The 16,246-nt window shown below is 36.1% G+C and overlaps 1 protein-coding gene across 1 annotated transcript in view; it reads right to left on the reverse strand.

The window, feature by feature from the left end:
* Window positions 1-8,132: 8,132 nt before the first annotated feature.
* The window catches only part of LOC117406085 (propionyl-CoA carboxylase alpha chain, mitochondrial-like), a 165,846-nt gene continuing 157,732 nt past the window's right edge, over window positions 8,133-16,246 (reverse strand). Inside the window, exons 23-24 of the mRNA XM_034009842.3 lie at window positions 11,919-11,996; window positions 8,133-8,223 (exon numbers count right to left, since the gene is read on the reverse strand). Coding sequence (XP_033865733.1) covers window positions 8,155-8,223; window positions 11,919-11,996 — 147 coding nt within the window. The 3' untranslated portion in view covers window positions 8,133-8,154. The remainder of the gene's footprint in view (window positions 8,224-11,918; window positions 11,997-16,246) is intronic.

Genomic DNA, 16,246 nt, shown 5'->3' on the forward strand with positions numbered 1-16,246 from the left:
ACGTTTCTCGCCATGTATTAATGCTTGTAGTATTTGAGATGATAAGCAGACATATGATTAAATTGCTGAGGAAGTCAAGCTCCACATATTTTTATTTCTTTTTTTTTTTATGGAGATTAGTGTTAGCCTTGACTGTGGAAATGGCTGCCAGGATCTGAGTATTGGAGGAAAGCTGGAGCATTGGAAGCTCTGGAGGAGAGCAGTTGCAGATTTAAACAGTAAACTAAAGCAATTTTTGCATGCTGCAATAGTAAGCAGATCTGAAGAGGGAGCCGAGATTTGCTGTAATATGGAGTGATTAACAGTAGAGGGTGGGATCTCCTGAACAGGCAGAGATCTAAAGAAGTAAATGATGGAATGATATCAGTAGTGTGCAGTTTTGCTGAATGCGGTGGATATTGGTCTTTAAAACGTTGAACGTACCTGATGGAGGTCCAGGACCGGATCTTCTAATGGAACAGTAAATTCTGCTAGCTCTGTGGGAGCGGGTGCTGAGGGGAGTGGGGGAGGGGCGCTTGATTGCAGGTGAGGAGTAAAGAGAGATTCAGCAGACAAAGCTTTGTGGTAGATTTCAATAGAGCCAAGGCCAAGCAATCACTGACAAGGAAATGTCGATGTCTTGTCGGGGGAGCTCTGAAAGTTTAGCAGAGGGCCAGTCTTTCTAATGAAGACGCGGAGAAAGTTGAGTAATGGAGCTGCGCTTGAACGGCGCTGTTGCTGTGCTGGAGACTGAATGGAGCAGGAATGACTAACGCTGGAACCAGGGCCGGATTAACGCATAGGCAAACTAGGCATGTGCCTTGGGCCCGAACTCAAGGGGGGACTGAAAATGGTTCTGTGTTGGTTTTTTCTTTTTTCTTTTTTTAAAATATATAGATTGGTTCTCAAGCACTGCCATTGAGTTCTGCTGCAGTTTGCAACAAATATTGAAAACAAGACCAAACTAATTATGTAGCAAAATAAAACAGCACATTTAACACCACTGATTTTCTAGATATAACATATATTCAGGTTGCTCAATACACGAAACCCTTGATTAAAAGTAACCTTATAAAATGGTATTTTTCTTTTAAAACACATTTGCATTGTATTACATGTAAATACTGATCAGGAACATCAAGCGTTCACGTCCAGCGATCTTTGAAAAAATGCTGCTGTGTTGGCCTGGAGTCATCAAGGGTACAGAATTCTATAGGGTACAGAAATCTACCACATGTAAGTACCTGAACTTACTTGTATGATAAAACATTGGCGATTTCTCTGCTCTTGAGAAAAGGGCATCTTAATGAAGCGACTCTAACGTATTTGACTACACAACAATGTAGAGGCATGTTTGTTTTTTACTATTTATTTTCGTGGAGTGTTGTGGAGCTACCATTAGTGAACAGAAGTTTGAGCACCCTTCTATCTATATATTAACTTTTTGAACTTCATATGGTGTTCATTGTTTGTTTGAACTGCTGCCTTTTTATTCAGTAAATCAGGAAAAGTCATTGTCGAGCTGGCTGCAGGATTTAACGTAGGCTTCAGTATTTTCCGTTTTTATACTGAAATGTATTTAGCATACCCCCTACAGTTTAATTTTCTGTCAGATTCATTCAGTTGTTCATAATAACTTCAGACTGAGAATTATACCTGTTGTAAAAGGGTGGAGCGTTAGTTATAAAGGCTATAATGTATATAGAGGTGTGTGTGTATATATGTATGTTTGTATGTATATGTGTGTGTGTCTGTTTGTTCAGGGGTAGGGGGGCCGCACGTGTATGCTTGCCTAGGGCCCAGTGATGGGTTAATCCGGCCCTGGCTGGAGCTCCTGCGGCCAAACAGAGACGCTAAAGAATCACCTGAGCAGGTAGGAAAATAATTGATAATATCATGGCAGCACTGTGCATAGATGTGACCTGCAGAGAAAGGAGCGAGGCAACGAAGTTTAGATATTAGCGAAGACGTTTAAGCTGGAGCACGAATGTCGACGTCTAAGCGTTTACTACAACAAAAACATGAGACAGTGGGAGTACAGGTGATCAGGGTTTAAATAGGGAATTACAGACTAATTAGAGATCCCCAGCTACACGGCTCCTGAACTGCGCTATGCTATATGTAATCAAATAAACTGCAAAATGATATCAACAGTATTTCATTTTAGATTTCATACAAAAAGGTGAGTCTATACAAATTTTTCGATTTGTCAGTTTTTCGTCCAGTATATGGAAAACTACAATGCGGTATGTAATTCAATATGTTAAGGTAACATTATTCAGCTGGTCTCATCCGACTTTATGAAGCAAAATTAGTTAATCCTATGGGGTAATGCAAAACCTTTGGCTATAGATGTACAATTTTCAATATACTTTCAGGGAACTGACCAGTTATCCAGAAAATCAATTGACATATATCCAGAGAATTGCCTATTAAATTGTAATGAAGCTTGCGAAGGCCATTATTTTGCAGCAGTTATTTCTAGTATCAAGAAACTGGGGGGTATATGGAGATTGTCTCTGTACAAATTCCAATCTTGATGAAACTTGTTTTTAACACGTTATTAGTAATAACATGTTGGTGGGTATATGGGGCCTGTATGTAGTATGTAACACAAACAGGGTCCACTCAGTGGAACAGTTACAACAGTTGCCCAGGCTTGGCACCGGCTTGAGGGAGGGTAGTATTAGTATTTAGCTTACAATGAAAGAAGCACCAGCTGGATTTTCCATCAGCAGGTAAGTAATCTAAAACCGACGCCTAAGATACTGTTTGCTGTACGATATAATAAATAAAATAAAATAAAATAAAAAAGTGTGTTCTTGTTAAATCCAATGATACAGGATTTTTTAGAGAAAACGCGTGTGTTAAATACTGTAACAAGTAAGAGTGAGGGGAACTGTTTTGTCCAAACGCAATATCTGTACTGTTTGTGTAGGATACCGATTGAGTTATTCACTAAGAGGCAGATTTCAGTACAGGTGTATATTAGAGAATATTAACATTGTAAGTAGCCTACACTGAAGAGAGGGAGACCGTTTTTTATGGTGAGTTTAAATATGGGGATACTATAAAACATAGGTAAATGTAAACTGGTGTATTTACATTAAGCATACAGACCAGGCGTCTCCGTGAACGTCTGAGTTTCGATTTTGCTTTCTGGAATGCACTGTAGTGATTTAATTAAGTAATTAATAATGTATTTAAGATGTGACAGACACCCCAGAAAATGTAAAAATGATATGCCCTGTGGTACATTTCTCCCTAACGTACCATTAAGAAGTTTGTTTTTGTTATAAATGGCATTCAATACATTATTGTACATGCATATTTTGAATAGCTTAGTAAATTTAGGTTACATGCAGATCAGTAAATTTCAGTTCCTGGCAGTGTATCTCGATTTACACAAATAACGTCGACCTTAGTATTGCCGAAACTATTGAGGAAAGTTTATTTTTGAATCGATATAATTTTCACAGTTGAGTACCAGTACTGTGTTATCAAAGAAAAAAAACATACGGTTTTCTGGCACATTATTTTAATTTGTCGTCATTTACTAATTTTGTATTTATTTACTTAATTTTTTTTCTATTTGATTACATATCAGCTCCCTTCCTCTAACGTACGCACACATACACACAGACCACACCACAGATATAGGTACTGTAACAAAAAAAAATAAACTAAAAACGTCTTCTTTATAACTGCTGTAGATTGAGACAATGCTTATCTGGAGGTTTGGATCTGTGTGCATGAAGCATATTTCACTAGTAGATGGATAGGGGCTCATGTTATTGGTTATTATGCCTGTGTTTGTTTTTCCAAATTAATATTTCACAGTTCTGAGTGAAGGGTTGCTGAGGGGAGATCGTGGCCTCTCTAATTTCAAAGGAGTCTTCATTCCACTGGAGCCTCTGTAGTTAATGTAAGAAAGGTGTTTTGCAAGAAGGTTTTCTGAAGTGTTTGCTGAGGAGAGGAAGGGGTCACCCTGAGCAGGAAGCCCTTGTCTGTGGTAGAAAAGAAAACAGCAAGCAACAGAATAAAAGCATCAAAGAGCTAGCAGGATGCTGTCCCTGGAGTCATCCTTGGCACACTGGCCCTTCTTGAAAGTTACTACTGAGTGAGGAATGACCTCAGGACAAACTTCAGTCAAATAGTCTGCTCTCAGGTTTAAAGTTCAGTGCATTTTTATTTTTTCACCTGCTTCCTACAGCTTTCAGGAAACTTTTGAAGAATGAGACTCTGTAACTGTATCTTGCAAAAGAGCCAACACCCCTTTACACATACAGTAAAATTCACAGTAAAGTATGGAATAGAAGAATGTGTGTGTGTGTGTGTGTGTGTGTGTGTTCATTGGATGATAACTAGTTAAAGCATATCGCCAGCATCAGCTTTTAGGGTTACATTTCAGCAAAGCCAGTACTTTGTCATCTGATAAGGTGTTTTTTTTCATTATTATTATTATTTATTAAGCAGTTAAGAGGATTATGACAGCCATAGGTATGACATTACATTGCAAACTCGCAATAGTGTTTTTTTCTTCTTAGATGGCTGCTAGATTGTGGTCATGTGACCTTATGCTTTGAAATATTGGCTTTATACTCGGTGCACAACTGTATTCTATGATTCTTTCAAGTTTGATTGTAGGTATCATACAATAATAATGAACTATTTTGTGGCAGTAGTCTGACACAGTACTAAAGCCTCATTTGAGAAAGGGACTTCATAAATCGAGGGTTATATTTAGGATGTATGCTAAATGTGCTGTCGACCATGACACTGATCACGGAGGTCAACGATTTCAATTTTGGGGGTATAAAATCGGTAGGTACACAACTGCATTTTGTTATGATTCTTTCATTCAAGTTCCATAACTGGTGTTAAAAAAACATAAAAAAAAATACCATATTCAAGATGCTTTGTTTTTGTTCACAAAAAAAAGTCAATTTCTAGTTTAGGCTGAGCCATCTAGTTAATATTATTTAAAAGCAAGTTCCTAATTCATTGTAAACATGCATGGTTACTACTATACCTTTCACCGTATATAGATGCTTTTACAGTATATAGAAATAATTTTCCTTTGAGGGTTTTTTTTTGAGTCATCATATTTACTGGCAGCTTAGGCAAAGCAAAGAATAAATGGCCCATTATACTATTTTCTATTTTATTTAAAAAGTCTCTGCATTCTACTCAATACTGTTGAACAAGTTTCTTGCTGCAGCAGTTTTGATTAATGGCATGACACAGAAGAAACAGATGAACACCCCACACATAGACTACTGTTGGTAATACTTAAAGAGCAACTGAATAATAAACTGAATATCAAATTACCTGTATAGAACAACCACATTAAAAATGGCAATATTCGTAATCAGTATATTCCTTATCAAATTCCCAATATATAATGTTTATTTTTTGTTTTATACAGTGCTCTAATATAGCTACACTTACTGTAGTGCTTGTCTTTTAATAGCAAAATAATAGACCAGTGCTATACTGAGGCTTCGTATAGATGCATTAATTGACCACTAGGTGGCTAAATAGTACCACACATACATAGTATTTGACATTTACAACCAGAAATGTTGATTTTCTAAGACATTCTCGTCCCAACATAATACATACAAACATATTAAAGATGAACCGAGTCTTCGGTTAATGTATTCAATAGAGTTCTCTCAAGACTGCTTGTCAGTGTAATCTTTAATGATGTTTTATGTTGATTTTATTTCTATTTAAAAACACTACACTTTTTATATTGATCACAAGTCTATGCTTTGACATTTCATAGTTATTCATTCTTTATAATGCAAGCCTTTTTATCTGAGAGTCAGTTAACCATAATGCAATTTCACTTGCAAAGTGATTCATTCTCATAATGAGGGGGGAACACAGCAGTGCCTCTTAACTATGACTCCAGAGTACATTATAACTAGGGGGCACTAAGAAATAACTGCATCAATGCAAATGTAGTTCCATGTTTTACGGCCAGGCAGTTGTTTTTTAGCATTCCACATTGCTTTGAAGAAAGAGAGATGTATTCAGATGAGCAGCTGCAGTATGTACACCTGTAAAGTTTTAACTCTAGGCTGGTAGTTCATGCACAATGGTTTACCTAGGGAGCAGATGTCATTATACTGAGCTGCAGTAACCCTCTGATTCAGTTGGAACAGTAGTACTGTTTTTATACTTTCTCCACTTTCTTATGATTTAGTTGGATGAAGTGTATGCTTTTATATTTACAGACAGCTGTGTGGGCAACAGCAGACTATTAGCTGTAGTGTGGGTCTGATGTTTCATTTATATTGACAGACAATTCCAATCAACTCTTTATTTAACCAGGAAAAAAAAGTTTTAATTTTAAAGAACGTCATAGTGATGATGACTGAAATTATATTTCTTTATATATATATATATATATTATTGGCGTATGTAGTGTTTTTTTTCTTTACACTTAATCATCATTATATTTATTTATTTATTTATTTATTTTAAATTTAGTGGTCACCAGTTATTTTTATTATTTTCTCCCAATTTAGAATATCCAATTATTATTTTTAAGCTTGGCTCACCACTACTCGGGAGCGGTGAAGACGAACACACACTGTCCACACTGTCCTCTGTCCTCACCATGCAGCCAACTCGGAGCTACAGCATCGGAGGACAACGCAGCTCCGGGCAGCTTACAGGCAAGCCCGCAGGCGCCCGGCCAGAATAGAGAGGTCGCTGGTGCATGGTGAGCCAAGGACACCCTGGCCGACCTAAACCCCCCCCTGAGCGGCGCTCATCCATTTCAACTCCCGTCCACGGTCGGCAATGGAATAGCCTGGACTCGAACCGGTGATGTCCAGGCTATAGGGCGCATCCTGCACTCCACGCGGAGTGCCTTTACCAGATGCGCCACTCGGGAGCCCCATCATCACTATATTTTTAATAATGAATTAGTAGCAGTATACCACTGTATTTACTCAGTACAATGGTAATACTAGAGTATGAATTTCAGTATCTGATCATAACTAAACTGTAAAACATACATACATATGCATTTTTTTCACTGTGTACCCTAAAATGAAAAAAAAAAAAAACCTGTAACCTTGGTGGTTGTTGCTTCAGTTCTAATTACAGCATATCCCTAATGGTTTATTAAACTTAAGAAATAAAACGTACTAGGCCAAAAATCAGAGACAATTGAAGTTTGAGCTCAACTGAGCTCCATTGTGAACACTGTGTACCAATCACCAGTGGAAACTCCCAGCATTACAAATTAACCAATTAAACTCGGTACAAATACAAATATATAAATAAAAATACTATTTATTTCTATTATTCTCCCCATTTTGGTCAAGTCAATTAACTAGTTTGTGCTACTGTCATTGCTCTGCCGCCTTAAGTACTAAAATCATGTATATTAATAACAAATCAATGGAGAGAACAGGTTTAGCCCTGAACAACTGGCTCACTGTGTAGACATTTTAGGGGGTTTTAGACCATTTATTTTAAACATATTAACTTTGACAAGCAGCAACTTGGTCTGCGGTGCAGTGCACACTAGAGCAGTAATCCCCTAATGTGTATAAATTGCATGGTTCAATCGTTAATTATGACCCTTTTCACTTGGTCAGCTGCAGCCTAGGTACTTTTTGAGTAAATTGCCTTGCTTGTATTTTATTTTAGAATATTGCAGGAAAAGATTCTAAATGTAGATTGCTCATTTTTGTTTCTAATTTAGGGGTATAATGTGGGAAATGTAAAAAGAAAAGTACAGCTGATATCTTACGGTTGTTTGTAAGCTTGAGTTGATTATTCTCTGAGAAAAAACAAAGCAGTTGTAATAGATTCTACCTCTGACAACACTTTCCATCACATGGTACTCACAGCTTTACATCAGTGGACTTGATGGACAAACACTTTTAATATCAAGGAAGAAATAAAAGCCATACATTATAATATACTGGACATTCCTCTGTTTTTGGGAGACACAGATATTGATGTCTTCTTCTTAGGGACAGAATATATATATATATATATATATATATATATAATTAAACATGGAAAATAAGGGAATGTTTTAATTTTACAGTATGTAGCTTTGTGTTTGATTTAAATCTAGAAACTGTAGTGCATTTAAATGTCCCAAATACATCCTCCCAAGATATTGTTTGAAAATGCATATATTTATTCCAATTCAACAAGTACATCGCCTTCTCCTACAGTTTCTCCAGCTTTGCAATGCACACTTTTCACCTGTAAAAATGAAGAGAAAATGTATCAGTAGGCACAAGCTCTGCGCATATATATATATATATATATATATATATATATATATATATATATATATAAAATGAATGAATAAAAAAAAATAAAAAAAATCTTTTATTTTAGGACTTTAACGGATCGCAGGACAAGTTTACTGCACTGTGTTACTTTTCTTTCTACACAGCTGAAGGGCTTTTGCCCGAAACAATTTTTTCATCACTTAAACTTAACTATATCTCAAAGAGCTAGCTGCCCATATCTTTCTCAAGGGAGCATGTGTTTGAATTAAAACATTGGAGGTATTTATAGGTTTTTGACTACTTGTTATTGTTTATATTCAAATCCATGATTTATTCTTACATGACGTAATGGTGTTCTATATATTGTGACATCATTTTTACTCCTGTCTTTAAATCTGTATTAATTCTAATTAACATTATTTTAGATGAACTTATATTTATATTACCATGCAATGCTGGCTCTAAGGATCAGCCTTGATTTGGCCTAACATTTAGCATAACAGCATGCACAACCTTTGAATGAATTTTGTTTATTTATTTATTTAAATATTATATTTTTATTGGAGTTAATTAGTTCATTGTTTTCTGTTGAGTGCTATTTTTACAGTGGGCATTCGTTTTTAGTGTATACTTGTTGTTCTTATGTTTAATGATATTTTTGCTTTTGTCCATGTATTTATACAATTTACATGTACTAGTGCAAGTATTTGTAGAACCTATTTTGTCAATTATTCTTTTATGTTTACTGTAAACTAAAATATCACCTAAATTAGCTTCTCTTTTGAATGCTACAACTGGGGCCTTAAGAAATACTTTTTTTTTTAATTTTTCTGAATTATGTAGAATCCGCAAGTGTTTCCAAACTATCTTAGAAATATTGGGCAAAAGTTTAGAGTAAGTCATTACTAATGGGACTCTTTTGACCTTTTTATCTCTATTTTTATAATCTAGTAGATCATCTCTTTTTAGTTTATCCACTTTTCTTAACTCTGTCTCTATAATTCTTTCTTTGTATCCTCTTTTTTTAAGATTTGTTTTTATACATTTCCTTGTTTTACATAGTCACTTTCTTTTGAGCATATTCTTCGTATTCTTATTCCTAGACCCTTTGGGATTGCCCTTTTAGTGTGTATCGAGTGCAGAGGACATGTGTAAATACTGGTGCATGTCAGTTGGTTTACAGAAGAGGTCAGTCTCAATTGAACCTTCAAGTTTTACTACGGTATCTAAAATTTCTATTTATTTTCTTGTCCATTGAAGGTCCACCTTAATATTACTGTGTATTTCATTTGCCATTTTATGAAACTGGAAAAGAGTTTCTTCTCCATGTGTCCAAACCCCAAAAATATCATCTACAAACCGAATGCATTCTAAAGGTTCTCTTTCCGATTTTCTAAGTAATTGTTCTTCCCATTTCCCCATGTATGTACTGGCAAAACGCATTCCTAATTTAGATCCAATTGCTGTATCATCGTTTTGTTTGTAATTCTTATCAACAAATGTAAAATCTTCTAAAGCTACGTTGATCATGTTCAGCACTTCTGCTGTTGGTATTGATTTATCTAGTTTATTATCTGGTGCTTTTTGACAAGCTTCTAAAGTTTCTTTACGAGGGACACTTGGGTACAAGGATTTTACATCCATTGAAAATAAAATTGTATTCTCTGGAAGGTTGTGCTTTAGTGATTCGGGTCTTTTTAAAAATGGTGTTGTATCCTTAACATAGCTTGGTAATTTCTCAACGTGTGACCTAAGTTGTTTTTCTGCTATTTCAGCTATTATGTGTGTTGGATTACACCGTGTAACAATTTTTTTTTTTTTGGTTCCTTTGTAGTAAGTGTTATTTCCTAATTGCTTATGCCTCAAAAGTATAGAAAATGGCTATTATTCCCCACAAACTTTGCTTTTGTGACTAGGACAGTGATATTTTGAAATTTACCTATTTTCCAGAACATTCCAGATAGATTCAGTGCCGAGTAAACTTGGAGTAACTTCTAGAACTTTCCAGTAATATAAATAGTAGTATAAATACAGGGGCCTTAAGCCCACCAGTTCAGTTTAGTTCCAGCTGCCTAAATGGATACATATCTGCATTTTTCTAAGATGACATCAAGGTCATAGGAGACTTCAAAATGGTGGCATTCCTGATGGGTCTCCAAGGCGGTTTTACCAAGTTTCCCTGCTATCTTTGCCTTTGGGACAGCAGGGACACCAAGGCGCACTACCACAGGCGGGACTGGCCACAGCGGACCGAGTTCTCTGTGGGGAGGTACAACGTCAAGTGGGAGCCACTGGTGGACCCCCGGAAGGTGCTGATGCCACCACTGCACATCAAATTGGGCCTTATGAAACAATTTGTCAGAGCTCTAGATAAGGAGTCGGCAGCCTTCAAGTACCTTCAAGACTTCTTCCCTAAGCTGTCTGAGGCAAAGGTCAATGCCGGTGTCTTCGTCGGACCACAGATAAAGAAGATCCTGGAGTGTAATGAATTCCCCAAGAAGCTCACTAGTAAGGAAAAAGCGGCTTGGAACAGCTTTGTCGCAGTGGTTCGAGGCTTCCTGGGCAATCACAAGGCCGAAAACTATGTGGAGCTGGTTGAGACTCTGGTGAAGAACTACGGCACAATGGGCTGTAGGATGTCCCTCAAAGTCCATATCCTTGATGCTCATCTTGATCAATTCAAGGAGAACATGGGAGCGTACTCGGAGGAGCAAGGCGAGCGCTTCCACCAGGATATACTGGAGTTTGAACGCTGCTACCAAGGACAGTATAACGAGAACATGATGGGAGACTACATTTGGGGGCTGATTCGTGAAAGTGATTTACAGTATAATCGTAAATCTCGAAAAACTACTCACTACTAATCTTTTGTAGTCATTTTTGTATTACTTTAGTATAAATACATGTTAATTTGGATTCATATGTTGTTTTTTTCTGACTTTATGTGAACGAAAAGACACAAATTCGCCCGTTTTCTCATTGGAAATAGGTACATTTCAAAATATCACTGTCCTGGTCACAAAAGCAAAGTTTGTGGGGAATAATAGCCATTTTCTATACTTTTGAGGCATAAGCAATTAGGAAATAACACTTACTACCCAGGAACAGAAATTGTGTTACATAGTGTTATCAATCGTGCTGACTGTCATTTGCATAGGGTGATTTTCTTTGTGCATTTTAGGATTTCCACTTGTTAGGCCTGTTCTTGCATTATGTGGCTGCATGTATTTTTTTTAATTCTTTTGATGTAATTCCTTTTCTTGTATAGTCTTAATGCAATTTCTGTAACCTCTTTTACCAATTTATTCATCTTATTGCTTTTAACTTCTTCATATGTATCCGTATTATTTAATTCACATTCTACAGATTTCATATAGTCATCTGTGTTCATTATCACTATTCCCAAACCTTTATCTACTTATATCATCATCATTTAACAACTCAGTCATAACTTGTTCATCAATATTGGTTAAATTAAGTTTACATTTTTTCATTAGTCCTACTATAATATAAAATCACGTAATTAGAAATAATGTACTCTATGTGTGCAAGTGACCAGAAGCTACTTGGTTGTAGTAACTAAATACATAATTACATTGTGTACATTGTATAAATCAGAATTCTTCCATGTTAAAATACCATTAGCACACCCATAAGAAATACCTTGGCAGCTTTGGCAGCAGTCATGCTATTCTGCATTTTCATTGCTTCAATCACACAGATTTCTTGTCCCTCTGCCACCTGCAGTATAAGCAAACAATCAAAAGGTTCAAGAATTATTAATGGTTTTTACAAAAGTTCTCTGTAATTCAACACCTTAACATTATATTAAATGGAATGTGCCTTTGGGAGATGGCCCAAACACCACTTGTGTCTTGAACATTACTGTAATACTAATCTAAAGAATAAAATGCTTTTCACTGGGACTTCACACTACATTGGTTTTAAGTTCCAGCAATGAATAATACAGCTTGTAATCCATACTCCATCTTGAACTTGACCACAGTGGGAAATGGGGACAACCTACACTGCTGTACATTAAACAAATTAACAAGCTACATGAATCTGAATAAAAAGGCACCTTAGAGGCCAGTTTAATTTCCATCCAATTTGGAAGCTTACTAAGTAGTAATTTAAAAGTCCTATGAATTTTAAACAGACACTATAATAATACCTCCCCTTAAAGTTTAACAGCTGACTACATTTTAATAATTTTCTGCACCTCAGACCATTTGAGATACTGGTTACTTGAACTGAACAAAGCAAATACTGTTACTTGATTTGCATCAGTTACACATTTTTGTTGTATTGCACAATGAACCACTGGATCCTATTTTACTAATGGTTTCATAAGTCACCTGATAAACACTTAATTATTATGACAAGATGTCTTCAGCGTTAGTCTTATAAAATGGTTATAAGCCCTTTAAGTCTCTTTGATAACACTAAATCTGCTGTGATGTACTTCTCCACCCAGAATCTAATTGATGTAAATTTTGAAAATTTAAAATCAGTATCTTTCATCTAGCTTACTGCATCCTCTCCTTTGACATGGGGTCAGGGTTCACATTCGCATCTGATTATCAAACTGGCACTCATTAGGCAGCAGCTTGCTTGACACCAAAACGAGTTAGCTTGAAGGAAAACTTGGCCCATTTAATCCACAGATCTTGGCATTTTAAGGAGGCCTGACTGTCACACGCTATTTTGCCACATTGTGCAGACTTTCAAACATCTTCAACCGATGATTAATTGTGAGTGATGGGAAATAAAAATCCAGCAAAGCCAGCTGCTTGCCATGGTCAGCAAAATGATTACCATGGATATACGCTGCCAATTTTTCAGTTTTACTGGCAAGTCTTCGAAATGCAATTAAATCAAGTTATAAATAATATGGAAATCTATCAAAGCCCATTTATTTTCAGAGTGAATGCATTCCCTTGACAATATGTTTTTCTTAAAATCTTTAAGGGGGTTGATGCTGTGCAATTCTAATGACATCAAAGTATCCCTCTGCATACAATTATAAGACAGATCTTTCCACACAAAAGCCAGTCTTTTTTATTTTTTATTATGAACATAACAATCTCAGTCCACAAAGTCTTGAACATTCAAACATATTTACACACCAAATTTGTCAAGTGCATATTATTATATATATATATATATATATATATATATATATATATATATATATATATATATATATATATATATATATAATGTTCATTGCAGATGGAATGTAACAATAACTGGAATATCTTCACGTCAGTCCTTGTCCTTTGGATGGAGGAAAACAAACAAAACAAACAGACTCCTCTGACCTGTTTCATATAAACAAACCGAATTGAGCATGATTTTACAGAAGGTATGTTGCATTGAAATGGGAATTTATTAGCCGGCACCAGTTAATGTGCCCATTATTCATTTCTAAGCATGAACAATGACTTAAAGGTCTGAAATTGCAGATGCAAAGCCTGACTGCACAGTGCCCAACTTCTTAATTTCATCCTTTGAAGAGGCAAAATAGGGTGATACAGTTACTGGACAAGGGTTACAGTAACAGCTGTGGTCTTCCCACAAGGGGGTGGGCACTTCACTGGGCTGTTGGCTGCTTGGAACAGATGGATAAATACATCCGCGCTCCCTTAGCAAGTACTGTTACTGTAAAATATCTACCTTCCCGAGCAGAAAGGAATAAGCTTTGTGTTTCGATTGCAATGAGTGAGGTATTCTTGTACAGTAAATAGTGATCTATTCCTATAAACGCCAGGCACAAAGGGAACACTATGCGCCAAGAGGTGGTGGTGTTTTTATTTATTTATTTATTTATGCTCCAGTGAAGGCTGCATAGGAAACGGTGCCAGTGGCATATGGCTTTCCACAATGCTAAACATTCATACAAAAGACAGGTTCATCAGTCATTGGAGTATCCAGATGAAAAAAAATTAGGGCCTGATGGATGGTATTTAGAGCTTACCTGCTGCTAGTACATTACACGAGAAACACAGGTTTCGAAGCCCACATGACATGAGAAACTGCAGACCGTGAAACACAACACTTGCAAGCTCACATCATGTGCGCCAGGTTATACCACATAATAAATAAGCTATTTAAACCCTCTGTAAGGAACCCTGGGTCAGGCCTGCACAGGCCAATTAATGCACAGCATCTGCTGCATAGAGGCAGCACATGAAGAACTTCCGAATGATTTAGGCAATTAAAGGAAAACCGTTTCCTGCCTGTTCAAATGTTTCATTGCTAGAGTAAGCACCAAATCGTTCTGTAGATTAGAACAAATTAAGTCATTCTTTGGGAATCTTTATTTATTTCTATGGCAAAGTCCTTCCTTTGTTCTTTCTTTGGTCCAGTGTTTTTCTGCCAAATTTAACAGAAGGCTCTGAGGGGTGACAGAGGTCCACCACAGTATCACCTTCTGCCACAGTGTAGCTACCCAAGAAGGAGAATCATTCTGAACCCTGCTGATTGCTCTACAAAGTGAAAATGCTTTAATTAGGCTTTTTATTCTCCCTTTTCTCCAGGTTTAATAAACCTGGGTGAAATTTGCCTTAATAAAATACATTAACTAAGCAATTAGGCACAAACCTGGTTCCAAGTTCATTTCAATGTCTATTTTTATTCACACGAAAAATATTTTTACCATAATACTCATGTTTATGGGTGTTTGTATTTCAAACCATTTAAGGAAATTAAGATCTCAGCATTTGGTTTAGTTGTTAGAAATATAAATACAAAAATAAATAAATAAAATAAATAAATGCCCTTACAATATTTAAATGCACTTCAGTCTCAATCTGGTAAAAGGTAGATTTAAAGAGAAATTAAACAGAGGTAAAATGCCAGGTAGTTTACCTCAAACAAACCTTAACCTTAACCAGCTTGTAAATTAACATTTTCATGTTTTCTGTCACTTCATCAAAGCTGCAATGAGACAAGCCTCTCACTAACATGTCTCTGTTTTTTTAATAGGGTTTGAGATTCTGTTAAAAACAAATATGAAAAATGACAGTTTAACACTGTATAAATTAGCACTGCAATACTTGATATCTCCCGTTGGGGCTGTCGAGCCTGTACATCTAAAGTTACTGTTTATTTTCTGGAATTGTTTTTCCAAACAAAAATTAACCCACAGCAAGAAATATGTTTCAGGATTTGTTTCGTGTTATTGAGGAGCATACAGTGCTATGCTTGTATTTCAGTCTACATCGTATGTACTGTATTTTATTTGTGTAACTTATTTGGCTTCACCAGCTCCACCAAGATGTAACATCTTGATTCTAGCAGAGTGTAACACAATCCCTGAGAGTTACACAGGCTGATGAGACAACAAACAAACAAAACAACAAAATACATGATACAACAAAGAGTCAAACAATACCTCTCCTTACCGTAACTAATGGGGACACATTTTTCAATAGAGCAAGCCACTTTTAAATGCAATCTGTCTGACAGTAGCCGGGATAAAACCCAAAGATCTCTTGGCTAATCCTTTGCCCTTATTACGGAATAAAGTCCCTGTTCCAAACCTTTGTTTCTCTATTATCTGCATCTCTGAATCAATAAAACAATCTCTGTATACTTTATATAATTTAAATGATAATGATGCTTCCAATGAAATGTAGTTTATTTCTTTAATAACAACAACACAGAATGAATTAATGGTTATCATTGCCTGGTCAGTCCCTTTCTATTTTGTTAAAAGCGAACAAGAATGATTTAGAATGATGTATACATTTACACTGTATCACCATGTTTTGGTTGTGTTTTTGCTGTGTTAATCAAGGTAAAAGTGATAGCAGAGTTTGAGAGCTCATACTGTTTATTCAATTATACAAACCCTCAAAAGTCCTTCCTTCGGTGTAAGTGGCGACTTTACTTTTTAAATTTAATTTACATTTTACATGTTTGGGTTGTAATTTTTGGTAATAAACCACCTAGATTACAGCTCAGGTGAATTAGTGAGAATGTGA

Source organism: Acipenser ruthenus, chromosome 9, assembly GCF_902713425.1.
Source record: "Acipenser ruthenus chromosome 9, fAciRut3.2 maternal haplotype, whole genome shotgun sequence".
In the NCBI taxonomy this organism is placed as follows: domain Eukaryota; kingdom Metazoa; phylum Chordata; class Actinopteri; order Acipenseriformes; family Acipenseridae; genus Acipenser; species Acipenser ruthenus.